This window comes from Manis javanica, chromosome 10 (assembly GCF_040802235.1).
Source record: "Manis javanica isolate MJ-LG chromosome 10, MJ_LKY, whole genome shotgun sequence".
Taxonomy (NCBI): Eukaryota; Metazoa; Chordata; class Mammalia; order Pholidota; family Manidae; genus Manis; species Manis javanica.
Window position 1 is genome coordinate 108614418 of NC_133165.1, and position 27674 is coordinate 108642091.

General features: G+C 47.6%; 1 protein-coding gene and 1 long non-coding RNA gene across 14 annotated transcripts; one reads left to right on the plus strand and one right to left on the minus strand.

Moving 5' to 3' along the window:
- The first annotated feature begins 942 nt into the window (after positions 1 to 942).
- Positions 943 to 19697, plus strand: LOC108397756 (uncharacterized). 10 transcript variants are annotated; one of them, XR_012121592.1, is made up of 12 exons: positions 943 to 3803; positions 4310 to 4429; positions 4868 to 4919; positions 6460 to 6500; positions 8303 to 8408; positions 9674 to 9793; positions 12087 to 12727; positions 16819 to 16902; positions 17601 to 17659; positions 18310 to 18451; positions 18559 to 18956; positions 19262 to 19697. It is a non-coding gene; the product is annotated as an uncharacterized lncRNA (long non-coding RNA). The 10 variants fall into 10 exon arrangements; XR_012121591.1 differs by having other exon boundaries at positions 944 to 3803; positions 18559 to 18656; positions 18823 to 19697; XR_012121593.1 differs by having other exon boundaries at positions 944 to 3803; positions 18613 to 18656; positions 18823 to 19697.
- On the minus strand, positions 12721 to 27176 carry FOXRED2 (FAD dependent oxidoreductase domain containing 2). 4 transcript variants are annotated; one of them, XM_037007038.2, is made up of 10 exons: positions 26866 to 27176; positions 25914 to 26462; positions 23990 to 24241; positions 23576 to 23839; positions 22492 to 22658; positions 19705 to 19870; positions 18232 to 18473; positions 16846 to 17016; positions 14284 to 14361; positions 12721 to 14136 (listed from the first exon to the last, which is right to left on the minus strand). In XM_037007038.2, exons 2-10 carry the CDS (start codon positions 26459 to 26461, stop codon positions 13877 to 13879), a joined length of 2148 nt encoding a protein of 715 aa, XP_036862933.2. In that variant the 5' UTR covers position 26462; positions 26866 to 27176; the 3' UTR covers positions 12721 to 13876. The 4 variants fall into 4 exon arrangements, with proteins under 4 accessions (XP_036862933.2, XP_036862934.2, XP_017516804.3 ...); XM_037007039.2 differs by having other exon boundaries at positions 27034 to 27172; XM_017661315.3 differs by lacking the exon at positions 26866 to 27176 and having other exon boundaries at positions 25914 to 26859.
- Between the last annotated feature and the right edge of the window lie 498 nt (positions 27177 to 27674).

Here is a 27674-nt window from a genome sequence, read left to right on the forward strand (position 1 = left end):
GCAGCGCGCCCGGGAGGGGGAAGGACCGGAAGAGCGGGCGGGCTCTTGGGGAGAAGCCAGAAAAGGGGTGGCTCTCGGGGGCGGGACTGGGAGAGGCGGGCGGCGAGAGGGGAGGGTCCGGAAGGGGAGGTGGAAGGAGGCGGGAGCACGAGGGCGCTTCCAGAGGAGACTAGGGCTGTGGGGACGTATGGCTCCAGATTTTGCAAACGAGCTCTGCCTTGTAAGTCAGCCAGCACCGTTACACCCCTCTGCCTCAGAGTCTTCCAAAATCTCGTGGAGATTCTGAAGGTTCCCTCCTTAAAGTTTACAAATAAGGAAGCTACGCTCCTCTGAAGCAGGGTGCCAGTTAACGGGCAAAAGACCCAGACTGGGAGTAAAGAGGTGTTTTGTGTCACACACATTTGTATGACATCGTGGTTTCAGTCCAGTCACCCTGGGGGGCTTCAGTTTCCCAGTATGTGACGTGAAAAGCTGGGCTTGTGCACCCAAGCCCCTCAAGCTTGCCCCTGGAGTTGCTGGGGAACTGGGCCGGGACAAGATGCCAGAGGGTGGTGATTCTTGGAGGAGGGCCTTACTTTGAAGCCTCGTGAACCTGCTTGGGCCTGGCTGGGCCTACCTTTCACACCGTCATTGTCCTGGACAACAGGGTCTAGGCATCTGTGTGTCCCAGCCTGGTGTCACAGCCACCTCTTGTCTCCCCTGCACCCTGAATCTTACATTGCAACCACTCATGGCCTCACGGTTCTATGAATACATCAATACCTTTTTCCTCATCCTTGCCTTTGCTTAATTAGAAATGTCTTTTTTCTCTCTGCCCTTGGTAGAACACCTACTCATCACCACTTCTTTGAGCAGCATTAATTGCTTCCTTCTCCCTAGTGCTTTATTCATAATTCTTACACATTACACAGTGTCTGTACATATGCTTCCTAATGTTGGATTCTCCCAGAGGAGGACGCCGCCCCAAATCACTCACGGAAGGCGTCTCTTGATGCAATAAGCAAGAGGAATTTATTCAGGAACCAGCTAGCTGGGGTCCAAGTTAGCCCGAAGCAGCGGGTCTCAACAAGGACCCTGAGCACACAAAGCCAGAAGGTTTTATAGCATTTTCAAAGGGGGCAACATTTTCCACAATCACAATACATTGTTTTTTCATAGACACATAAATCTTTGCCTGGGGCCACATCCTGGGGTCTGGTTAGATAAGATTACCTTCGGAATGTTTAGGGTGGTTCTAGCAAGATAAGCTTGGTGTGTATGATTAACTGATTTGAGGTCAGCTAATTAAAGGTCACTACATTTAACACTGGCTGACTAACTTGTTTTTCAAGATTCTAATAATTTTCCTCCTTCTAGGTTAGGGGGTGGTATTTAAGCCTTTAAGATGGCTGTACTTATGCTAACTTTTGATTCTTCAGATCTTACACTAAGAGTAGGGATCTGAAGCTTTTATTTTACTCCACATTGCGCAGCACCAATTTGACACAGTGCGGGGCTCACAGAGAATATCCAATAGATGCTTATTAAACTAAATGTCTTTGACTATCTCAGAGAGTAGTTTACAGTCGGAGTTTACATTAATTGTTCAAGGTTATGAGGCAGGGAAATCGGCAGAGTTCCATCTCACACCTCCATTTCCATCTACACCCCAGCCAGTGGGAATCATTTACCGTTTTTGCTTATGTCTCTCATTACTGAGCTTTGCAGTTGCTACCCCCTGAGACTGGAAGACTGTTCCTTCTACTCTCCATTTGAGATAATACTACCAGATTAGACAGCATCCCTGGAGACCCTTCCTTGAGCCTCCTGGAGATGGGGTTGATACCCTCCTTTGAGCTTCCCGCAGCCTCTGTGCATCTGTCAATTGATCACCATACTCTGTACTGTTATTGTTTGTTTCTTTATTCCTCACTCCTCACTATAATGTAAGCTCCTGGGGGTCTGTCGATCTCCGTCGCTTACCTGAGGGCTTGGTGCATCATAGCAGCCCTTCCAAAATCATTGTCACATTTTTTCCCCACTTCATCTTGGTCACATCATGCTATTATTTGTCTCCTGTCTGATTGTCTGGTTCAGTGGCTCACACTCCTGGTGGGCAGGACCCGAGCCACGGCTACACTGGATCTTCTGGGCTGGGGTGAGGGAATCCTTGGAATAGGTCCACATCCTCTGGCCACCAGCAGTTGTGTCAGTTTTCCACTTACTAGAGTCCCTTGTCCAGGGACCAGATGAGTGCATGGGGGGACATGGCCTTCTCCAGCCCGTCTGACTTGTACTTTTGCCTCTGCCCTGTCTAGGATTGGAGCCAACAGTGGTGACCCACAGTGGGATGCCCAGTACCCTGGCTCTCCTGAGGTCAGCATTGCTTGGGGCAGCTGTTCCTGATAATGCCAGGTGCCATTGGAAGGGCTGCTTCCCCCTGCCCATTTTCATTTTTGCTTTTCTGTGTCTCCAGCACTCCCTCTTCCAGAGCCACCTATTAACCCTATTCAGCCTTTCCACAGCATTTTCTGGAAGGCTGATTTCCCTTAAATTTACATGATGAATTCCAAAAGAGGACCACTCCTGTTTATCTGTATTCCATAGTCACTTCACTTCTTGGCCTCAGGCTTCTCTTCTGAGAAATGGGAAGAATGATGCCTTCCTCAGAGAGGGATGTGAGGTTGCAGGAAGGAGAGAGTACAGGGCCTGACATATTGTCAGTGCCTGGTGAATGATGAATGAATCTCCTTTCCTCTTGCAGGGAACCTATGGCAAGGTTGCTCTCACAGGAAGCCCTAAAGGGGCTCCTCAGCTACATGGGGGTTCATCTGCTCAGCCAGAGCTGACATGCCTGGATCTGGCTCAGTCACAGGACAGGTTCAGGGCACAGGTATGAGGAGGAGCAAGGGAGCCAGGACTGGCAGCCTGAGCTGGGGTAAAGCTTCTACTGCTCACTGTTACTAGTATTATTACAATAGTTTTCAGCTTGAGGATGTGAGTCATCAATGGGTTTGTGAAATCAGTTTAGTGAGTTGTACTCAGCTTTCAAAAAACTAAGCAGAACTGAAAATATCAGAGTATCTTGCATGTTATAAGCACTATTTTGTAAAACATTTGTTGGTGTTATGCCTATGTGTCTGTATGTCCTAGACTGTGATATAGAATGTATTTCCTACCGTGGGTCATGGTCAAAGGGCTTAAAAGCGATTGCTGTATTGAAGAGTTACACCTGACACTGTTCTAAGCAGCCTACATTAATTTATTTAATCCTACAACCCTATGAGGTTGGTACTCTTACAGATGGGGAAGCTGAGGCACAGAGAAGTTAAGTAGCTTTGCCAAGGTCATCCAGAAAATAGGAGATGGAAGCTTAAAGGTGATACACTGCCTCTGGCAAGGATCTGATTTGACTCTAGTCCGCTCTCTCTTCCCTGCTAAACCCCAGGGACTAGCCAGCCAATCCAGGCCACCAGAGGGTGATGTGGGACTCAAATCCGGGGCAAGCACAGCTGGTGGCAGGGCGAGCAACAATGGTGGTTCTCCGCAGCAGCTGTAAGCAGAGGTGCCCGGACGGTGGCAGTGCGGTTCTTGCAGTCTCCTCACAGAGGGCCAGCAGGCTGGGCACAGCCCAGGAACACCCGCGCCCTCAAGTTTGCAGGGCCTATCATAGGGGACAGGGCTGTGAGACAGATGCATCTCAGTGACAGCGTGTCCAAAGATTTCATGGCTGGAGGAGGCACCTTAAAAAAAACACAGAAAGAGGTGGTTGGCCGCAGTCTAAGCCGACAGTGAGTTTCTTTCCAAGTGGTGGTGTTCCTCGAGTATCTTTTCTTTCAGTTTCCATGGTGGTTGTTTTTTTTTTTTTATGCTGTTGCAGAGCAATTAGAACGTGACTTGTGTTTTACAGTCGAGCAGCTGGTTTTGTGTTGTTGGGATTCATGTTCTGTCATGTTTCCAGCAATGACACAATGTCCTCTCACCTGCTTCTGAACATAAAGACTTGACACTGGAATGCAGCACAACCCTTAACTCAGACTGGCGACTGCCCCCTCCTGGGACGGTACCTCTGGAGTGTCAGGGCTGTGATGAAGGTGGGCATATGCTGTTGTCCTCACTTGCTCACCCTAGTGCTAGGCCTGTGCTCAGTCGACATGTAATGGCTGGCGCACCAGGACACCTGGGCTCATTCCACTGTCTTCCGTTGGAACACAGACCCCTGCTGTGTTCCTGCCTGGTTGGTCTGGTGCTCAGATTCTGCTGGAGCAGGGAGGCAGGGCAGGACCCTTCCTCTTGGCCAAATCTCTTTGCCTCCTTGACCCTTTGGCAGTATTCCTGCTCCTGGTCCTTGAACAGGAGGCAGCTGTGGGACGGAAAAACAAGCCCTGGGCTCAGAATTGGAAGTGTGTCTTCACCAGGTTTCTGCCCCTAACCCACCGAGTGACCTTGGGTAAGTTGGTTTTCTGACATTATTCCTTATCTGGCACTGCAGCTCTAGTGGTGTTTCCTATACAGAAAGGATGGAACCTTCATGATAATGAAATAATGACCAGCACATCTGTGGTCTTACCATATGTCTTACAACTGAGCTAGCTAGCACTTTACATATTTTAGCTCATTTTGTCCTCATAGTAAGCAAAACACTGTCATTAGTCTCATTTTACAGATGAGAAAAACTCAGGTCTTGAGAGGGTAAATAACTTACCCTAGATCATGAATCAAGCAAGTGGAAGAGCTTGGACTCAAACCCAGGCAGACTGGCCCCGTAAGGTGTATGTTTAACAACTCAGTTCTACCATGCCTTTAATATCATCTGTAAATGAGAGTTAACATATATAAAACTCTTTGAAAAGGTACTCTTTTGTATAAATTTTATGTTTTATTATAGGCTTCTCCTGAAGGTGCAGATCATAGACCTGTGCTGAGAAGGCAGGTCTCAGGTATGTTGGCATTAGATCTGAGGAACCCAGGTTGGTGGACACGTGTGGGCTTTGGAGTCAGATGGACCCGGGTTTGAATCCTGGCTCTGCCACTTACATGCAATGTGATGTAATCCATCTAAGGCTTGGTTTCTTCATCTATAAAATGGGGCTGGCGGTATGTACCTCAGATATCATTTACATATGGGCAAATCAAGTCTTACAGAGGTCTTCTGATTTACCAAGGGCACACAGACACTTAACAATGAGGGCAGGCTCACATCCAGATCTTCTGACCATAGGTCCTGAGCTTTTCCCACTGAGCTGCAAGGATGTGGTGGGGCTAGGTATAAGGATATTGTGTTCAGTTTGTGAAAGTTTCACTAGCAAAAGTTATAGTAAGATTGGACTAACGATAATACCAGTATTAGGAGGATTATCGTGAATGATTAAATGGGATAATGCAAATATAGAGCTCATAGTTAAGTGCTCTTAGATTTCGAGCTTGAAATTTATGGAGGCTTGCTTTATGGCCCAGCCTATGTCCTACCTTTGCGAATGTACTATGTGCACTTGAAAAGAATATATATTCTACAGTTGCTGGGCAGCATGTTCTATAAATGTTAGGTCAAGGTGGTTGATAAAGTGTTTAGCTTCTCTATGTCTTTACTGATTTTTCTGCCTAGCTGTTCTATCAGTTGCTGAGAGATGGATGTTAAAATCAAATATGATTATGAATTTATTTCTCCCTTTAAGTCTGTTTGTTTCATCTATTTTGAAGCTTTATTAGGCTTCTACACATTTATGATTGTTGTCTTCCTGATGTATTGACTGATCCATCATTATGAAATGTCTCCCTTTAACTGCAGCAATGCTTTTTGTTTTGAAGTTTACTTTATCTGATATTTATAGAGCCACTCCAGCCTTCTCATAATTACTGTTTGTCTGATATGTCTTGTTCAATCCTTTTACTCTCAGCCTACCTGGGACTAGGACTTTAATGTGTATATATACATATGCATTTTATAGAGACAGCTTATAGTTGGGTCTTACTTTTTTAAAATACATTTTGACAATCTCTGCCTTTTAATAGTAGTTTAGTTCATTTACAATGAACATAATCATCAATATGTTTGGATTTGGGTCTACTGTTTCACTGTTTTTTTTTTTTTTTGTTCCATATGTCTTTTGTTCTTCTGTTTTTCCTTTCCCAATTTCTTTTGGGTTAATTGAATATATTTTTTAGAATTTAATTTTAGTCTATCTACTAGCTTTGTAGCTATACCTGTTTGCATATTTTTAGAGGCTACTCAAGGATTATGGTGTGCATCCTTAGCTTTCCACAATCAACTTAGAATTAATATCTTCCGTATCAAATAACTGAACAGGATAGGTTCATGTACCATCCCTTCCCATATTTTATGCTGTTGTCTTATGTCCTACATCTGCATGCTAAGAACCCCACGAGATTGATATTTTTGCTTTAAATACATATATAATATTATAAGAAATTAAGAGAAAAATAGTCTTTAATATTTACTCATGTATCTGTCCTTTGCAGTGTTCTGCAGTTCTTCTCGAAGAGATCCAAGTTTTCATCAGGTATCATTTCTGTTCAGCCTGATGAAATTACTTACAGTTCAGGTCTTCTGGAAATTCATTCTCATCTTAGTTTATCTACAAATGTCTTTATTTGCCTTAATTCTTGAAGAATATTTTCACTGGATATAGAATTCTGGGTTGATACTTTTTTCTCTCCCCTTCCTGTTAGCCCTTTAAAGACATCACTTCATTGTCTGCTGGCTTCCATTGTTTCCAATGAGATGCCAAGCAGTTATTTGTTTTGTTGTTCTGCATGCAATGTATTGTTTTTCTTTAGTTGCTTTCAAGATTTTTTCTTTATCTTTGAAATTTTATGTAATGTGCCAGAGTGTAATTCTCTTTGTGTTTATCTTGCTTGAGATTCTGGAATGTAAATTTATGTATTTCACCAAATTTGGAAAAATTCAGGACATTATTTCCTCAAAAAAATTTCTATTCCATTGTCTGTCTCCTTCCGGAACTCCAACTACACATATATTAGAACATTTTATATTGTCCCATAGATAACTTAGGCTCTTGATTTCCAAATTCTTTTACTCTTGTGTGCTTCAGTTTCGATCATTTCTATTGATCTATCTTTAAATTCCCTTATAATTTCTTCTGTTATCTCCAGTATGCTGTTAAAACTGTGTAGTGAACTTTTAATTTCAGCTACTGCATTTTTTCCAGTTCTAGAATTTCCATTTTTTAATAGTATCTGTTTCTCTGTTGAGATTTCCTATTTATTCACTCATTATGACCATATTTTCCTTTATGTCCTTGAACATATTTATAACTGTTTTAGAATCTTTACCTAATATATCCAGATTCTGGATCAACTCCATGTCAATCTTCATTAATTGCTTTTTCTCTTGAGTATGGTCCATATCTCCTGTTTCTTTATATGTCTAATAATTGTGGATTCTAAACCAGACATATGATTGATACATATATTCCTCTAAAGAATGTTGGCCTTTTTTAGTGGACAGTTAACTTGGCTAAGTTCAAACTCCAAGCTCTGTCTCCTTTGCAGTGGGCGGCCACTGAAGGCTGTTCATTTTTTTCAGACTTAGCTGAGCTGCTTGTAATCTACCCCACACATGTGTAGTTCAGGGACCAGCCAGAGGTTTGTGCAGAGTTTGTATGCAGAATTCTGGGTTCCTTCTCTGTGGCTCTCTCTTTTTGAGGATTTTTCCTATTCTTACTTTCCACTGCTCTGGTATCCCTCAACTCTTCCCTTCGGTTCTTTCAGTCAGCAAGATTAAGGGTTTCTATTGGATTCGTAGCTGCCTTCTGTGGTGCTATCCTTAGGTGAAAAGCTTTAAGAAATAGAAAACTCAATGCCATTGCTTTCTTTAAATTCTCAACTCTCCCCTAGTTTCTGCCTACTTTGATTGCTCTCTGTGTCTTCAGGTAGTTTTTAAAATACATAGATCTTGTCCAGAGTTGCTCTCTGTGAGAGGATTTGGTCTGATAGGGGATATTCTACCATTATCATTAAATGCTTAGACATGCTTGTCATAATTATAAACATAGGTTTTCAATATTTGCTGAGTAGCCTGAGAACCCACCACATAGAGGAATCACTCAGTTACTCTACAAGGTGGTAATTCCCTAGCTCAGTGCCACAAGAAACATGTGTTGGGGTCAAGTTTCATGTCCCTTACTGTTACTTTCTGACCACTTATGCACAAATGATCTGTGTTGTCTTTGCTTTATGTTTCCTTAAATGCACAACTCGTAGAGCACAAAGTTGTTTCTTTCTGGGAACTTGTATGAACTGTTTTTATGTTGGAAAAATAGTGAGTTTTCTTTGTTTATAGTTTTCTCAGGCTTCCCAGCTGGATCCAAGTTACAGCCTCTCTATTAGGCCCTTGGAATGCTAAGCGCAGACATAGGGAGCAGGAAAGAAGAGCTGCTTTGGGGGAGGTAAGGGCCTACATAGTTCACATTAACAGCTCCTCCCAAGGAATGAGTTACCTGTCTGTAAAGATGACGCATTGTCTTCAAAGGACTTGGTGACCAGCTCCTAAGGAAGCCATTTGATTTCTGTCCTCAAGTCCAGGCTGTGGTCCAGTTGTTCTCATCCCTCATGAAGATTTAATGATGGCCTACTAGATGTAAGGCAGAGACCCCACTGTTATAAGACCCCACTGGGCTTAAATTTGTGTCCTCTCAAAATTCCTATTTTTCATTCCCAATGTGATGGTTATTTGTAAGTGGGGCCACCCACGTGGCTGTAAGTTGGTGCTGGTGAGCAACTGGCAGCTCAGCCAGGCACCTCAGTTCCTCTCCCCATGGGCTGCTCCCCAGGGCTCCCTCAGTATGGTGGCTGGGTCCCAGAGAAATATGGAAGTTGCCAGTTTTCTAGGGCCTGTGCCAAAGAACTGGCATGTCATCACTTCCGCCACATTCTTTTGGTCCCTAATTCAAGGGGAGGCGACACAGATCCCACATCTTGATAGGAGTTGTCATAGAATTTTTTGGCCATCTGTAACCTACTGCAGTGCCTCATAGCAGAGGCTTCTGGGCACCTCTTCTTTTCCTGATAGACTTATTTAAAACTTAAACACAGGTGGTATTTAGGGGCTCATCTTATACATTTCTGTAGTTGCTTTATTTCTAAACTACATTGACAAATCATAACAATGACAAAATATCAAGATATATACTGTCTTTTTTTTTTCTGTTGATGGGGCTTTTCTGCATCTAATTCATTTATAATGATTTGAAATGACTTGAGAGACCAGTCTGAGATGGTAACATCTCAAAGAGAATGAAAAAGCAGGTGACAAACTTTTAAAAGATTTTTGCATTGAGCACTGAACTTTGGGCTTTCTCCAGGAGAGCAGGCATCACTTCTATTTATGCACAACTGAGAAAGGAGAAAGGATATTCTGTCGGTCTTTCTTCCCTGCTTAAATACATCTGTTGCATGCCGTTTTTTATTTCAGGGTTGATGGATTGGCCACATGATATACTTGGATTAAATACTTGGGCTAAAGCATCTCATATATTTGCCCATCAGTTTCACTTCGTGGCAGATTTACATTCTGTCTGAGATGCCAGATGGAAGTCAATGCTTTTTTAAAAGTCTGCAGTCAGACAAAAACCTTTCCCCAGTCAGCATTTTTACCGTATTTAAAAAATAAGCATCTGCAGTGAAATGATGCAGCCTCTGGTTTCTGTTTTAGGGAGGAATCCAATTTGGATTTGGGGGATGCTGCTGTAATCGGTCGGAGAACTGAGGATGCTGAGGCTGAAGCCTGGGGAGGGCTGCTGGTACTCCAGACGCCAGAGCTTTCCTGTCCCCGGTAGGAGTCCTCCTGCCCTGACTGTACCACGGACATCTGGTTTGCTGGAGGGGATTGATGCTCTCTGAGGTTACCTTTTGCATTATCAGCATTTCAACACTTCTCTGTTTCCCTGAAATAAAAAACGGCATGCAACAGATGTATTTAAGCAGGGAAGAAAGACCGACAGAATATCCTGTCTCCTTTCTCAGTTGTGCATAAATAGAAGTGATGCCTGCTCTCCTGGAGAAAGCCCAAAGTTCAGTGCTCAATGCAAAAATCTTTCAAAAGTCTATCACCTGCTTTTTCATTCTCTTTGAGATGTTACCATCTCAGACTAGTCTCTCAAGTCATTTCAAATCATTATAAATGAATTAGATGCAGAAAAGTCCAATTTCCAACACTTGTCTGTTTGGGACCACAAACACTTCATTATTTCTTAGATTGGGAAATGTTTAGTCTCTTAATTTCTTGTCACTGAATATTCACATGAAGGAAACCCACAGGTGATGAGGAGATGGTTGCTTTAATGATTTATTATTTAGAGGATGGCTTGAAGGAGGTGGACTTTTGAAGTACCATGCTACTGATTTGCTGTGTAAGTGTTCTCAGCAAATTTTACATTTTCCTGTGTAAAATGGGGATAGAAGTATCTACTAGGGTTGTAGTGATTAAATTAAGTAAGCTATTTAGCACATGTATTAGTTACTTATTGCTGTGTTAACAAATAACCCTTGTAACTTGGCAGTTAAAGCAACAGACATTATCTCAAACATTTCTGTGGATCAGGAACTGGGGAAAGGCTTACCCGGGTGATCCTGGCTCAGGGTCTCTCATCAAGTTGTGTTCAAGGTGGTAGCCAGAGCTGCAGTCGTCCAAAGGCTGGGCTGGAGTAGGGTCTACTTCCAGGTTCACATACGTGACTGGTGGCAGGTTTTAGTTCCTAGCCATATGGACCTCTCCATACAAGCCTGTATGTCTTTGCAACGTGACAGGTCACCTCCTCCAGAATGAGTGACTCCAGAGATAGAGCAAGCACAGTCTCTTGGTGAATGTGTCTTTTTATAACCTGATCTTGAAAATGACATCCTGTCATTTCTGCAGTATTTTACTTGCTGGAAGCAAATCACTAGTGCAGCACACACTCAACAGGAGGGGAATTAAGCCCACAAAGAATTTGTGGACCTATCTCTACAACCACCCCAGCGCAGTCCTGGACACACAGTAGGGTCGCAACAAATGATTTCATGTTAGGATTAGTGTAGTAGACAAATTCACTTCTTGGTGAATCAATTTCTTGGCAGACTTTGGCTACCTCCTCACATTTATCAGGCAAAAGAAATTTAAGGCTCTGCAGTGGATTGGAGATTGCACCCAGGAGTCCTCCACAAAATGAGGATTTTTATCTTTCATTTTCTATTACGTGGAGGGGAAGATTCTTCCAGAGATCTCCTCTGTTGTGCTGGGGCAGTCCGTCCAAAGACTCTTTAAGCGGAGAGGAGCACAACCACTTAAACTGCACTTCTCCAGACTGAGCACTTTTTCCTGATACTCGGTGCAGCGACCACCCAACGGGGGGAGAGGAACAGAGCCATGGGCACCACCTTGACTGAGGGCGCAGGGCATTTCCCCTGGGAAGAGGAATTCACTTCTTGCCCTACTCTACTTGCCCTCAGCAATTTAAAATGACAAAAACAGAGATGATTCAAAAAAAATAAACATACTATTTCACCACAACTTTGGACAAAAGAGGAAAAATATCTCTGCAAACTTAATACAACCATTGTTGACATTTTGTTGTTTCCTTTGCAGTTTCCCCTCTATGTGGTTTTCTATGTTCACATGTTTACAAGCAGTTGCAGCTACAATTTCACATCCTGTTTCTTCTCACTTAACTTTGTCACACATGTGTTAACTATTCTTTGTTCTCATTTACTTCTGTCATTTATGTAACAAAGACATTTTTATTCATTTTTATGTGTTGTATTCTGCTGTCATTATTTTGGCCCAGGCTCTCTGCCTCTTACCTTTTAACCTTTTCCTTAAAACAGTCCCATCAGTCCCCTTAATTATGCACGGGCTAGATGTGTGTATCTAGAAATGTTAAACATTTTCCTCTGGGGAATTACTCTATCGCTTCTAAACTTGGAAAGTCTTTTCTCTAATATACTGTATTAAAGGAGGTATACTATATACCCACCCTTCAGCTCCAGTTTCTATATGGTTTTAAAATATTCACTGGGAATTAATTTTGAAGTATAGTATGAAATAGGTATCTAAAATGAGATTTATTTCCTTTTCCAATACTAACCAGTTTTATAAGAAGAATACTAGGGAAGACATCTCTCATCAGTTGAGCAAAAATGGAACCATATCTTACTAAACACAAATAAGGCTGACTGATAATTTTGATGGAACTAACAGTTTGGCAGATGACTGGAAATGCAGCAGATGTCACATAATTTAAGCATCAGTGCACTATTTGTTACGGCACCTCGAACATTTACTGGAACAAGGGCTCAGCTGCCTTCGGTAACTGGGTAAGTGAGATATGTTTAACTGGGTTTGATATTATGCAAACAGTCCTGATTAAAAGATTTGTTTTAAAAGAGGCTGCAGAAAAGGAAGGGTGGGCTGATGGGACCTAAGTTTGGTTTACCTGTAATTTGTATGAAAAATGGTGAATACAACTCCCTGGGATAGGGAGACTCTTCACTTGGAAGTTCAACCCTGTGCAAACCATGCCAAGTATTATCCTCCCAGCCAGGCTCCTGCTGCTGGAGTTTCACTGTTGTGACTCTGAAAATGCCTGGTGGGAGAGGCGTCTGCAGACAGGCAGCAGCACCGGGGGACTAAGGGATTCTGTACCCAGCCAAGGAGGATGTTCCCAGAAAACTGGCTGTGGCTCCAGAAGGCCTGCATCCCTTGAATTTTGAGTGGATACATGAAGGACTGGTAAGAACCAGGGAGAAAGCAGTCTGTGATCCTGGACTTGAAAAATCACCACAATTATTTTATGTACAAATGCTTTCCCATGGCTTACTCAGAAATGGAACTAAAATGCCTGAGAGGAGAGTAGGGAGGGAGCAGTTTCCTGGTGAAGGACAATGAAGAGCCAGAACCCCTAAGGGAACCAGAAACTGAATTCGCCGTTGTTATCAAACAAATGCATTTATAAATGTCTCCCTGAACCGGGCTTTGTACAAACAGCAGGGGAACCACTTCTGAAACAGCTCCCACAGAAAGACAGCATGGTGGCAGTTTTACAAAATGTAATCAGGCAGGCCAGAGGCCAGGCATTCAGGGGGCCAGGGGGCAGGGAAGGGTACTGAGCAGAGGGAAGACAAGAAAACGGGGGCTGGAGGTAAGCTGGGGAGTGCACTCTTCGGGGGAGCATGGCTCTGCCTACTGCTGCTCAGGAAGAAACCTGCTTAGGTACGATGGCTTTGCAGGGAGCTGTCCTACCACTGCCTGATGACCGCCCTCTGGTCTGTGACGATAAGCTGTGCTGGCCCCGCTGGGTTGTGAACAGAGGTGGGGGTGGTGGGAGCGGCCGTGTGGGGTGGGCAGAGTGGAATAGGCTTGAGGGCCCCCCAGAAAGGGACTGTCTACACATCACCTACCTTCCCTGAGCTGGTGTCTCCATTGGCAACAATCTCACCTGCCCTGTACGGCTGAGGATATCCGAGCTTTTGTTTTAAAGTGCCTGCCACAAACACTTATGAAGATGAGGATAGGATTCACGTGTGAAGCCTCCACGGGGAGGTGGGGTCTGGCCCACCTAGACCAGGAGCAGGAACTGCAGGGAACTTGATGGGCACGGAACCGAAACTGGCGCTTAATGACAGTTCACCTGGAGACAAGTCCCCTGTGGAAGGCGGCTCCCATCTGGCAGATGCCCTCCAGACGCCACCTCCTAGGCACTCACGGACCAAACAGGAGGGGGACCACTGCACGGCCGCCCTTCAGCCTCCTTGTGCCTTCCGTGTGGCTTTGGTGTGGACACTGGGATGATCTGAGTTGTCTCTGGCAACCACACTTCGGTGGGAGCATGGGTTTTGGAGAGGAGGCCACCTGTGGGCCGAGGTGGGAGAAGCCTGGCTGTCACAGTTCCTCCTTATTGCTGTTGAGAGGTTGGACCTGAGGCCCTGGAGCCAAGGAGTGACCTGCTGGCTCATGGCTGCCAGGCTGCTGGCTGCTGTCCTCCCGGCGGCTACCCACAGGGGCATAGTTCCTCAGCAGCCCACTCTCTACTCCATGCCGCCAGAGGCTCTCAGTTCCCACAAGCCCCTGCATTCTCAGGTACCCCTGCTGGCAAAAGGGTGGCAGCTTCTGGCGTGTTAGGGCAAACAGGAAGCAGGACTCTACACAAAAGGAAAAGGAGGTGAATGAGTGGGGCTGAGAGGTGTGGGGACAGGGGCAGGGGGAGCTGCTGGGGCCCTGGGACCTCCCCTGGTGCCCTCTGTCCCTTGAGCCTGCAAGTGGACTTTTCTGGGCATCTCACGTCTGACCTGAGTAGCCATGGATCTTGTCCCTCCCTGAGGGTCTAAGAAGAGGCGGCTGCCCTGACATTTCGGAAGAACAAGGTTCTGAAATGAAAGCAAACCACGGAAATGACAGCTCCCAGGGGTCAGGACCCAGCATACCGCTCTGCATGGAGACCCCCTGGAGCAGACCTCAGCCTTCTCTTTTGGAAGCTGACCCAGGGCAGGGCTGGGAACTTGGTGGGTCAGTCCCATTTTGAGCTCAGAGCTGCCTTCAAAGACATATGCCCTCAATATCTGAGTTGCAAATACAGTGTGTAAAGCATTGTTCTCAGCACTGCGGGGGATATAAAGATAAAACTGAGAAATCCTCATCTATGCCACAGCAGCAAATTGGTGTGCAGATCAAATCTAATCAGTCAGGAAAGAGTTGTGGATACATTATTATTTAGAGATATGAAGAAACAGTCAGAAAAGCAAGAAGTAGTTCCTTCTGGGGAATAAGGATGGAAGTGGGGAAAAAAGCTTTTAGCCAAGTACTTATATAACTTTGATATAAAAACCAGAAAAGATGAAACAGATATGGGCTCAGTCTTCTGAGGGATTTCGAGACAGGATGGGAATAGAGCGAGTGTCAGAAAACCATCTTAGGTCTTTTATCTCAAAAAATGGGCACCTTACAAAGGATGCTGTGAGGCTTAGATGAGTGAGCAGGCTGTAAGGTGTTACACAGGTATTATTTTTCTACTTCATTTCTGACATAGCGCAGAGGGCTGTGGACAGAATGGGCCACGACAGTCCTCTCTGAGCAGGGAAGAGCAGATGGGGGCAGGGGATCATAGAGGGGCAGCAAAGTGGCCTTTGAGGAGCATGACCCTTGGGTGGCAACTGTCACCCCTCTTGCAGGGCCAGGGGACAGAGAAGCCCAGCAGAATCTGGGGCCAAAATTAGCAGCTGCACTTTAGCTAATGGGGCAGAGGGAAAGCCCACCCTCTGCCAGATGGTCCTCTGTCAAGAGAATTCTTGCAAATTCAAGGTAATGACACTTAGTAGCTTGTACTGTTGAGCAGTATGTGGGCAGTGGGACCCAAGAGGCGAAAGGGCCTGTGTTGATGCATTGGGGGGAACAATCACTCAGGGTGTGGATACACTCCCTAATGGGCACTGGCATCTGTGTGTACTCCCAAACCTCCAGACACAGGCAGGGGTTTTGTAGTTGAAGTCTCTAGACCCGTAACATGTAACTTCTTATGTCAGTGTACGAAGTCGATAGTTTGCAGAATGCTAGTATTTCAAAGTTGCTTAGCTCTGCTCTATGAATTACCTCTGTTGGAGCATTTACATATATTTAGACTATTAATTTAAACATTGTTTTAAGCCAATTCTCTTAATATATACGACGTTTTTATTTCAAAGTGGACTGAGGATGCCGCCTGAGAATGAGACAAGAACACTTGTCTCTGACCTGTAAGCCCAGGGGCTGACCTTCTCTAACCTGATTTCATATGAATAGTGCCCGATACACAATTGATGTTCAACAGATGTTTTCTGAATAGAAAAGAGTGGATATCCTAGGCATTCAGGGGGTTTAAAAAGAAAACAGACAAACATTTGGCTTAGTTCAAGCAATTCTCCCTCTGGATCATTAGGCTTCTTAAGACCCTCTTTGGGTTTAGCTGACAGAGCTGCCTTCCAGTTCACTAATTCTTTCTTTGTCTCTAATATGCTACTCTATCTTTATGTTTGTTTCTAATTAGAAATTTTTTCATTTCCAGAAGTTTTATTTGGATCATTCTCAAAACTGCCCAGTTATACTGTCAATAATCTCACTTTTATTTCTTTACATATATTAGACAGATGAGTCTTCTGGGTTCGATCCTACGGTTTGGCTGTTTCTGCTGACATTCCCTCATGGTGGCTGTGTCCTTATGTGTTAAGTGATTTTTGCTTGGGAGTTCATGTTTGGAACTTTATCTGTGATATTTTTGAGGCCTAGTTTTAAAATGTCTTTCTTTACAGAAGACTTGAATTTAGTTTTGTGATTTTTACACCACAATGATAGTGTGAAGTTTGGCCCCAAACTCACATGAGCAAGGCCTCATGATTGGAAATTCCTGGGGAGATTTTCCCCCACTCTACCCAGAGCCAAAAAGCATGCATCTCTACCATCTCCCTCTTTGGTGATTTTTGCCTCTTAGTTGACCCACTGAGATCCAAACTTATTTGAAGGTCCCTAAACAGACCTTCCATTCTGCTCCAGCCTCACCTTTCAGTCCCCAAGTGCCGGTCAATTACCCTAGAGCCTACTGATGACCAGAGGATATCCCATGTCCAGCAATGGGTTTACGCTTTTCTTAGTGGTTGGCCTCTGGGGAGTTCCCTTATTTTCCCACCAGTTCTTTAAAGAAGACATTTTATTCAGCCTTTTCAGGTGTGCTGTACTGGGATGGGTTTCTGTGAAAAATCTGTAAATGTTGTAGGAAGTCTGGGGTTTGGGTTTCTAGATGTGAGTCCTAAAACTCCACAGGGCACGGATCTATCTGGTCTTTTTTCAACCTCCAGCTCAGCCTTTCTGGGAATGTCAGTTACCTGCATAGAAGCTTCGCAAGTCCGTGTCCAGACAGTTCTCCAGGAAGCGCCTCAGAGGTAGAATGTGCCCCACCGGGGCGGTCCAGTCTGTCAAGAAATCTTCCACAATGTGGTGGATGGCTGTGGGCCGAGGCAGGGGCCACTCTGCAGGGCGGAACGTCACCTCCTGCTCTGTGGGTAGGAGGGGGAAGGTCCGTCAGAGCTGAGTGGCCGGGCTTCCCATCCTGAAGCCGAAAGCATGGTTCCCACACACACCAAAAGCCCCCTTACTGCTCAGCTTTCCTGATACGCCTCTGCACTGGGCTGTGATCCGCTTGTTCAACAGCTGTCTCCCAATGGTTAGAAGGTTGGCATGAGGAACAGGGGCTAGACTATATTTGTCCCTTGTAGTATCGGAGGGCAGAAGGAAGATTAACCACTTGAGCTTAATGTTTTTCTAAGACTTACATGAACTTTAGTCTGTTGTGATTGCTTCAAAACGGTCCTTCTCTGAGACACACAGAAGCCCTGCATCCAAAGGGGTCTCCAACCTCATCCAGTCCAGCTTCCCACCTGGTGTGGACTCCCTTTGGTGGTATCCCCGTAAGATGGCCAGTGAGCCATAACCCGAACATCCCTATACTGAGAAACTCATCTCTAGTGGGGGGACCCACTCCACTGCTGGACAGCTTTTACTATTAGCTGCTCCTGATACTGAATAGAAGCCTGTGTTCCTGTCATGTCTGCCTGTTGGTACCACCTCTGCCTTTTTTCAGATCATCCTTTTCCAAGGCAACTGCCCTTCAAGTCCTGAAGCAGGAGTCGTGTTCCCCAGGTGGTTCTTCTATTATAGCTGCTGAGCCAGGCTCTGTGCTGGCATTCTATGTGTTTTGCCTCATTTATCCTCATGCAATCCTACAAGGAAGGTACTGCTGTTATCCCCATTTTACAGATGAGGAAGCTGAGGCTCAGAGAGATTAAGTAATGGTCCAAGGTCACAGACAAGGAAAGGACAGCCTGGGACACGGCTCAGCTCTTCTGCCCTCTATGCTACATGCCTGCATTAACCACTTCCAGCTCCTTTCCCTGTTCCCTCTGATAGTTGGGTCTCTGGGGCCCCTTCCCTGTTCATGGTCAACCTCGTTCGGAAACACATAGCAAGACAGTGTTCCTCTTACTACGTGGTGCCTGGGGATCATGACACTCCCTGAGTGGCCTGGTCATGGTATGAGCCAGAGAATACCATTTATTATTCTTGGACCTCCTGCCCCATTTGGTCTTTGGACAGTTTCCCCTGTCAGCTGTGCTGTGTGAGGGCTTAATGGTGACAATTTGATAGATAGCAGGGTCCAAGGAGTGCCTGCCTCAAGAAAGCCCTGTTTGGGGGACAGCAGAGACCCAGCTCACCAGTGGGGAGGTGTCTATAGTAGTAGATGACAGGATGGAGGAAGTTAGACTGCCAGGCGTCTTCTGTGTGCCCCACAGACCGGTCATAAAAGAAGACGTCCTTGTCGGGTCCAGAGAAATTTCTGCCATACTCCATGTTGATGACGAAGAGCCCGTGTCTGGCCTGCCTTCCTGTGATTGCCTCTAGCTGGGCCAGCATCTGCATGGGGAACTCCTCCAGGTACTCAAATGCTGTGGCGTTCCTGCGGGTAATGGCAGTGTGGGAGGCAGGCCCTTCAGTGCTTCGGCAATGGGGAGATGCGTGTGCATGAATGTGTCCCCCTCCAGGAAGTGACCGACAGTGTTCAGACTCTGATCAGCCCCATGGTATTCATGTTACAGCTGACTGCTGACTTACACCTGGGACAGATTCCAGAAAGCTCAGAGTAACCTGCAGTGGTATCTGGGGAAAGGGTGATCCAGGCCGGGAGAACAGTATGGAAAAGCCCTAGGAGGGAGGGCATGGCTTGGTGTTCGAGGGATAGGAAGGCTGGTGTGCCTGGGGTAGGTGGGGAGCAGCAGGTCAAGGAGGGCCTGTGTGTGCCATGACAGGAACTTCTGGTTCCATCTGGGCTGAGAAGGGAAGCCACTGGGGTCTCTGGAGACTACCGAGCAGAGGTGAATTTGAGTGACCCATGTTTTAAAAGGATCACCTGGCCACTGTGTTGTGAGACAACAGGACAAAGGTGAGAGGCTGGTGGCCCCAACCAAGGTGGCAGCTGTGGAGCTGGTGAGAAGCGGTCAGGTTCTAGAAAAATTTGAAGGCTGAGGTTTACAGATGCTCGAGTGTGTCAAATGGGTGTGAGGAAGGGCGGAGTCGGGGATGATGGGAGGTGTTTGGGTTGAGCACTGAATTCCCTGCCTGCTGGCCACGCTGCTGCATCCCCCAGCTTTGGGTCAGGCTGCTCCCTGAGGGCTCTTCCTCTGCTTCTCACCTGCCACCTGCCCGTTGAGGGCCTCCCCTGCGGCCCTTTTCCCCTCCCTGCTGCAGTTGCCTCCTCTCTGATCAGCTGCCTGTCAGACTGGACTCTTAATGCCACACAGAGGTGCTCTCGCCCACACAGCTCCGTGCTCATCTACTGGTGCTGAATCCTTTCCGTACGTCACCTTTACTCCCTCTTACAGGCCTGCAAGGTAGGTGTTATTATCCCCATCCTGCAGGTGACAGAGAGGCTCAGAGATGCCAATTAACTGGCCTAAGTGCACACAGGTAGAAAGCTGGGATTCACAGTGAGGTTGGTCTTTCTGTCTGCAGCTTTTGTGGTGTGTGGCTTTCACCAATTTCTTCCACCAGAGTAGATCCCCCCGCCCCTGCAGGCTTCACTGTAAGGAGGAACTACTGGGCTCTTCCACACCTAAGACAGGAATGGGAGAGCTATGGCGGGACAGGGAGACTGGGGAGAGGGCAGAACTGGGTGTGGGTGGGCTACTCACTCCTTCAACAGGACGACATCAGCCAGCACACCGAACATCTGGTAGAGCCCAGAAGCCTCATTCACACGCTGGAGGATGGCGCTGGTCAGCTGTGTGATGGAGTGTTCAGTGGAGGGCCAGGTGATGCCATGGTGGCGATGTTCCAGTAGCCGGTGGACAGCACGCACTGCAATGGCCAGAGGGAGGAATGGCACGCCACACTTAAGATTTTACCTTTCACCACCGAGAGGGATGTATAGCCCCCAAGAACTTCTCCGAACTCAGCACACACTCGTATGCATGGCTCCAAGACGATGCCTTTAGAGCAGGGTCAGTGAACGTTTTCTGTAAAAGGGCCAGATGGGAAGTATCTGGCTTTGCAACCGGACAAGCCTGTGTACCACTCAATTCTGCCTCTGGTGTGAAAGCAGCCATAGATGACAGCTATGCGGATGGGCATGGCTGGAGTGGGTCTCCAGGCCAAGGTTTGCCCAGCCTTGCTTTAGGCTATCTGCATATGGAAGTCCCCACAGGTGGTATGTTAAATCCAGACCCCCAGCCTCTCTCTGAGACCTTTCCCCTTCTCAGATTCCCTATTTCTGTCTGAGACTCCTGAATGGAAAACCTTTGATTCCTCCCTCTCTTCCACAGCCTAAATCCAATCTGTCATTAAATTTTACTTGGAGATGCTTGTATATTTATGTAAGGATAGAAAAGCAGCAGCTATCTAAAACAGGGGAACATTTTTGTGTATGCCTGGGGCACTGCCTGTTCTTCCAAAATGAATCAACACAATACTCAAATCCAATAAAGGCAAGGACACAGAGAGACAGTTCACACAACAGGAGACTCAGCGGGCCAACAGACACAGGAGACATTCAGCCTCCCTAGACATCTGGCTCTCTAGAGGAAATAATGGTTAGGTTGAGTTTTCTAAAAGGCTGAAGAATTACATAGCTAGAGAAGTTTGGAGAGGGTGCCCTGACAAAAAAGCACATATGTAAAGAAATAAAATCTTGCCCGAGTATGCACATTTTGAAAAGCAGGTGAGGGACCAGGTTAGAAAGGTGAGCTGGTGCCGGCCTGGGAAAAGCACTAACTGCTGTGCTGAGGGGTGGAGCTCTTCCTGGAAGACGGGGAGCCACTGAAGACTGTAAGCAGAGGAAGGATACTATTTTTCTTAAAGAAAGGTTGTTTTGTTGGGCACCATGGTGGCTGGGTGGGGATCGCAGAGACCAGTGGTAGAAAGACCAGTCAGGAGGGGAGAAGAGGTCCTAAGTCAGAAAACTGAGGCAGAGATGGACTGGAGAGAGATACAGGAGGGGGATGGCCAAGGGTTTCTACCACGCCCTACCTTTCAAGAGTTATGGTCTGTGTCACTGGTCTTTTATCTTGTGTTGCTTTACTCTGCCTGTTTTCTACCTGTCTCCTTTGGGACCTGTTTCTTAGCTAACTGATGAGCAGGGTCCAGGCCGGATGTAGTGTGTATGGCCACACTGTTCCCTCCCCCATAGGGTCCTCAGGTACTCAGTGACCACGGCGATCGGTGCCCTGTATACCCAGGAGTGTTTCTCATTTGCTTAGAGCTCAAAGCTTGGCTGGCTGTGAGCATTAGACTCAGATAGGTGTGGATTCAAAATCCACCTCTGCCATCCACTAGATGGGTGACTTTGGGCAAATTATTTAGTTTCTCTGTGCCAGTTTCCTTATCTGGAAAATGGAGTTGAAATAACAGGATCTGTTTCATGGGACTGCTGTAAGGATTAAAGTATGTGAACTGGGGAAAGATCAGTGGACAGAAGCAAGAGAGATGGGGCACTACTGCCAGGAGAGTGGGTACAGAGTGGTGACATGTATGGGGATGAAGATGAGGGTTCCTTACTGGGGAACCACAGCTAAAGAGACACACGCTTCTCATTCCATGTACGTGTGTGTATGTGTGTTTATTCAATTTGCAAATATCTTGGTTTACAGACAGCTAACACTCTCCCTGGTTTCCTTCTCTGACAACATGGACATGTGGGGTATAAAATAAATCATCTGGAAATCAATAGAAAAACGTGATTATCTTTCCCTGCCAAACTAAAAGGATGGTAACATGCAAAAACTAGCTTTAAGGCAATGTGAAACATCAAATTAAAAGGATGTAGGACCCTTATGGTGCTAATGGCAAAATTTACTGGCCCATGTTACATTCACTATGCAATGAAGCACCCGTCCAACAGCTTACCCAGGGTGTAGAGAATTTACACCCTTGGTACCCAGGGTTTTGAAAAAGAACTGCTATAACCCAATTGCAATTTTTATTTAAATGTTTTGGTGCCCAAAGAGTCTGTGTGTGCATAATGCTTCACAGCTGCATGGTCCCCAGGACTTGCCTCCCTTAGTCCTCAAACAGCCCTAGGAAAGAGGAGAGTTCCTTTCGTTTATATCTCTGATGACAGGCATGTCCAGCAGAGGCTGAGAGAGGTTATGAAGCTTTACCTCTAAGACCGTTGAGATGGGGAGGAAGCCAGGTTACCATTCTTCAAGCTCTGCATTCTTGCCTATTCACAGCACTTCACCCACCCGGGATAACATGTTACCTGCCCATGTAACCCCCAGATATATGTACTTTACACCTTATCTAGTACTTTTCAAGACATATCCTCACATCACAAAACCCCAATGCCATCTGCCCCAGACAGGGAATTTATGACAACTGACTACTGATAAGCAATCCCTTTAAGGATGTTGGAAATCATGGGAATATTTACAAACTTGGGGATGGCTGGATCGGGAGACAGTGGTCCTCTCTGTAGCGCTCACCTGTGTATCGGAATCCATGGATGAAGCCCCCGGCAGATTTCCGGTAATCCACAGAGTGGCTGGCGGTACCCAGGACAAAGAGACCCCGGCTTCCCCTGGACTCATAGCTAGCTCTGATCAGCGGGTACTTCTTCCTGAACTCACCCCCTGGAGAGAGTCTGAGGGACCTGTGAATAGAAAGGGCTGTTAAGAAAAATCACTGTGGTATATGAAACACTTATTACAGGTCCAGGGCTGAGCTAAGTGCTCTACATTCCTTATCATGTTTATCCACGCCAAGATCTTGGAGGCAGGTACAGTCAGCCCCATTTAACAGAGGGAGTAACTGAAGCTCAGGTTAAAGAAGTGGTGGGTCAGGCACAGAGCCAGGATCAAGCCTGACTTGAGGCTGGGCTCTGGGATATGACCGGGCCCTGTGGGACCTGATGGGACAGGGGGGCCTGGTTCAGTCCCTCCAGTTTCTCCTTGTCCACCTGTGCCTGGGTGAGAAGGAAAGTGAGACACTGGATGGAGTCTTTGATACCAAGCTTTGCCAAGGTCCTGGGGCAGCAAAGTCTAAAGATGAAGTTCCACATAGCAGTTCTTCAAAATACAATTATAAATAACTGAGGCAGCTGACACTCTACTGAACATATAGTATACTCCAAGCACTTTCCTAGTTAATTCTCACAACAATAGCCCTGTGAGAAAGGAACCATGCCCTCCCCCATTTTGGTGATGGAGACTGGGGCACAGTGTGGTTAGGCAGCCTTCCCAGAGCTCAGACGGGATAAGCAGAGACTCTCAGAGCGACCCCAGAGCCTATGCTCTCAGCCACGGGGCGACATTGCCTTTCAGCCACTCCACCACCACATTCAGTCTGAGCTCGCTTTCCCTTTTCTCAGAGGAGCAGTACAGCAGCAGGTCTTCCTGCTGAGCAGAGAGCTCCTGCCCCTAGAGGGGCACCAGGCAGCTCCCATGTCCATTCTGAGGGTGCAGTCCCAAAAGCCCTGTTACTGGGCCTGCTGGACGGCGACTCTGCTCCCCGGGGAGGGGTGCCGGGAGTTTGCTAAGGGACACCAGTTCCTCCCTTGTTTGCACTCACTTGTTGAAAATGGAGAAGTCGAAGTTCCAGCCCAGGCAGCGGATGACCCGGTCGTAGGCCACGCGCATGGCAAAGTTGTCATTGTCGTCCTGGGGGAGGGGGATGGCCTCTGCACTCTGGTTGTTTTCCTCCAGGAAGAACTTCAGGGTGACGTGGAACTTACCCTCATGGTCCTTCACAATGGCCAGATCCGTGAGGTCAGACTCGAGCAACCCGTCCAGGGACTTCAGCTGGTAGGTGTCCAGTAGGCCGTTGTTGATGGCCCTGGGGCCCAAGGGAAATGCCATGAGAGAGAAAGGAGTCTGTATAGGGGTGCAAGGAGACTCAGAGGAAGGGGTGGTTAGTCCAGCTGGGATCGGGGATGCTTTAGAGGGGGCTGGTAGTACAGAATTCACAAGTGGTTGTTTAGCATACCTGAGGTCTCCAACGTAGTGGGTGGCCCAGGAGAGCCGGACCCGGGAGCGGCTCAGCATGTGGATAAAGTTGGTGACACCCAAGATGTTCTCTGCTGTCTCAAAGGCCGAGTTCCCACGGCCCAGGATCAGTACATTCTGACCCACAAAGTCCTTGGGGTCCACAGACACGGATTCGTAACCCTCCACATATTCGGAGCCAGGGAAGTCAACCTCGTTGGGGACTGACAAACCGGTGGCTACAAAAAGGACGCTGCAGGTGGGGAGCAGAGGGAAGATGGTTATCCTGTTACCTATAAGATCACCTGCCTGCCTGGCTCACCCATCTCACCTGGGCTGCTGGCTCCTAAAAGAAAACATGACATTCATTCGCTCATCCGTTTACTCATCTATCGCAGTGTATCTGAGATTTTACCCCGCCCCTCACTGAGCTCACTCCAGTGGACACAGTTTCCTTTATACCTTACAGGGCTTATACCACACATGGAAATTAATTTTACTCTCTGTTTGAAGGTAAGGTGACAGCATGAGAAATCGAATAATTCACCTAATTTTGAAGCATCACCCTCAGTGATGAAAATTTAAGTTGGTGTTCTGCTTCCTCCTTTTTGACTTGCCTGCCAGATACGGGTATCTGCTGAGCAGGAATTCTGTACCAGGTCCCACACTGAGTGTTTTACGCATCATCTTACTGCTCAAAAGCAACCCTGAGTAGGTGTTATGTGGCTTGTTTTAGAGGTGAGACACAGGCCCTGCTGGCCCATGGCCCCCAAAGCTCCTAAGATAGCAGAGCCAGAATCTGAACACAGACCAGGACGATTCCAAAGTCCGGCTCTTCATACTGGTGAAGATTACAGTCCTGTGGTGGGCAGCCAGGGAGCTGGCTCCTGCCAGCCTGCAGCAGGGCTTGACACAAGGTGGCCTCAAAAATGGAACTGGATGGCCTGCAGAAGGTACATGTGCCCTATCACTACTTGTTTTCTTACCCTTGTTCTCTCTGCTCATATCTGACTCCCTAGGCTGTAGCACAGCTGTAAAATGCAGGGGTCCGAACTGGCACAACCCTTCTTTCCCTGGGCTGTCACAGGCAGAGTAAGGTTGGGTCTCTGGCAAGAGGCATGAGAAAATTAACTCTGACTGAGCATCTGCCTGGAGCCAGGTGCTAGGCTAATGATCAGGAAAGTGTAGCAGAAAGAACACAGGCCATGGAGTCAGGAAGATATGAGCTCAAATCGCAGCTGTACCACTTATTAGCTGTGTGACGTAGCACCAGTTAACTCAACTCCTGTGAGCTTCCGTAACTCCTGTGAGCTTCAGTGCTTCATCTTAAAGTGGGGATCAGTGAGTCTCCCCCATAGGGTCCTTGTGAGGACTGAACAACTGCAGTATGGTGTGCGACTTCAGGTTGGGGCTGTCTACACAGCATTAAGCTTTCTCCCAGGACAAGGCAAGCTAAGCCTGAATGCCACGGCACTGCCTGTGGGGCCTCCCACTTTGTTCCACTCTGAAATCCCACAGAGCCCATCAAATACTTGACTGGACATTTAACCCAGCACTTCTCAGAACGTATTTTTGGGAACACTAGCTCTAGGAGATGCTTTACAGAAAGGATTTTGTGGGTACATACACAGACAGTGCTGAATACCCAGTGTTGGATGTCACAGTGAGTATGAAGATATCGAAGACTGACAGATCCTGGGGGAAGGAACTGGTTAGTATTTTCCAAACATAATCACAGATTTTTTTAGGACACATTTGGGAAATGATGGCTGAGCTTTATCTCTTAGCACTTAATTTCAGTTGGAGCACGGAGTGGTAGAAACGCCCCTGTTTTCCCACACCTACCACCACCCAAGCAAGGGGTGTGAATTCCTCTAGGAAAGGCCCCAGCATCAGCAGCGGAGCTCTGGGGCCTGGTTCCTTACCTGCACTGGCAGGCCTGGCCCTTCTGGTCAGTCAGTAAGAAGTAATGGCCATTCCAGGCCTGTAGATCCTTGTGCAGAGTAACGTGGGTAATGGCTGTGTTGTACAGCACGTGGAGTCCCAGCCTGTCTGCGAAGTCGCCAAGGTAGCGCACCATGTCGCTGGCATCGGGGAAGTAGGCAAGCGAGTAGTGTCTGAAGAGCAGCCGTGGGTCGTGACTGAGCAGCGAGTTCCAGTCGTGGCGGAGGTTGAACTCGGCGTTGGCCTTGCCCGTGTACCGTTTGTTGATGCTGAGGAGCTTGCGGTGCCGGGGGTAGCGCGTGAAGAAGCTGCCGGGCCCCGGGGCGCGTTCGAACACCACATAGTCCCTCCCTGCCTGGTGCAGGAAGTAGGCCATCTGCAGGCCCGCGGGCCCCGCGCCCAGGACGCAGTAGTCCCGGTGCCGGAGCGCCAAGGCCTTGGAAGGGCGCAGGATGAGAGCCAGGTGCAGGGCGATGGTCAGGAGCAGCCCTGGGGGCCCCCACAGCCGGGCTGCGGCGGAAAGGCCCATTCTGCGGCAGACCGGGGGTATGAGGCCTTGGACCACAGATGGCCCCTCGAAGCCCAGGGAGATGAGTGAGGATCTGGGGACCCAGAGAGAGGCTGGGGCTTGCCGACCTCTCACTGCCATTTGGGATGGAGCTAGGACCAGAACCCGCCCATCTCGTTGCTCATTTGCCTCGACGCTATCGTTTCAGGCTCCGATCTGACGCGTCCCCCCAGGAACCACGAACCCCTCAGTCTCCTTTAGGGCCTCGGGTCCCAGGCGTGCCAGCCCCCATCTTATTGCCATGGTAGTAAGTGGGTGGGTGTTCCCCCACTTTGTCCCTAATTTGAGGGGTGCCCAACACCACCCCGGGGCCCTCATCTGTCTAGACCCTCAAGAGGCAGAAATCTGATTACAAGCCCACTCACCGCTGATGCACGAAGGAGGTGTGGCCTGCGCAGGCCCCGCCCCACCAGGCCTTTCAGGTCACGTGCCAGGGATGACCCAGCCCACCTGCCGGTGCGCGCTCTCCGGGATCGCTTCCCGCGCGCGCGGTGCACCTCGGCAGCTCTCGCCTCCCCAGTCCGCCGGCTCACCTGCGTATACAGCTCAAACCTCCTAGCAGCTCCGGGGGCAGTCCGCAGTCCGGTGAGGCCGCGGCGGCGACCCAGCCCCTCCTGCCCGGCCAATGTTGGGGGGCGGGGTCACGTGCGCGGCGCGCGGCACGCCGGGACAGGCGGGCGGGCCTAGGGTTCCGGGCGCGCACGTGCTGGCCGACTGGCTGGTGGCGCCCGCGGCTGGGGGCTGGCTGGAGAACGCGTCCAGCATGGGGCGCGGGACTCTTCTCTTAAAGCTGTGCCTCTCTGCATGTTAAGTGAGGCACGGGAATAGATGATTTCTGGAGATAACCCCAGTTTTTACACTCCACGTTTAATTTAGCCAGACCAGTTTTGGCGGACTGGAAACCAAGTTGGTGAAGCCGGGACACAAAAACCAATTAACAAGTGTTTACTACAACGAGTCAATCTTTTGTTTACGAAGTGACTTGCATGACTGAATAGATCTTCCACCAACCGAGAAGTAGGCAACAGTTCTGCTTCAAACATTCTTGTAACCAGCCACTGGCCAAATGGAGGTCTGGGGGCGATTTGCTTAAGATCACATAGTTAAGTGGCGTCAGGAATTAAAACCCCCCTTTTTTACTCCAAATTATGAGGCTTTCCAAAACGTTTTTTAC

Excerpts from the sequence above, each read along its gene's own strand:
- FOXRED2 (XM_017661315.3), bottom strand. The coding sequence starts at position 26,581 with ATGGCAGTGAGAGGTCGGCAAGCCCCAGCCTCTCTCTGGGTCCCCAGA. Across the intron at positions 24,242-25,913 it reads GGCCAGGCCTGCCAGTGCAG|CGTCCTTTTTGTAGCCACCG; the intron begins GTAAGGAACCAG and ends CCCCACCTGCAG. Across the intron at positions 22,659-23,575 it reads GACTTCTCCATTTTCAACAA|GTCCCTCAGACTCTCTCCAG; the intron begins GTGAGTGCAAAC and ends TTCTATTCACAG.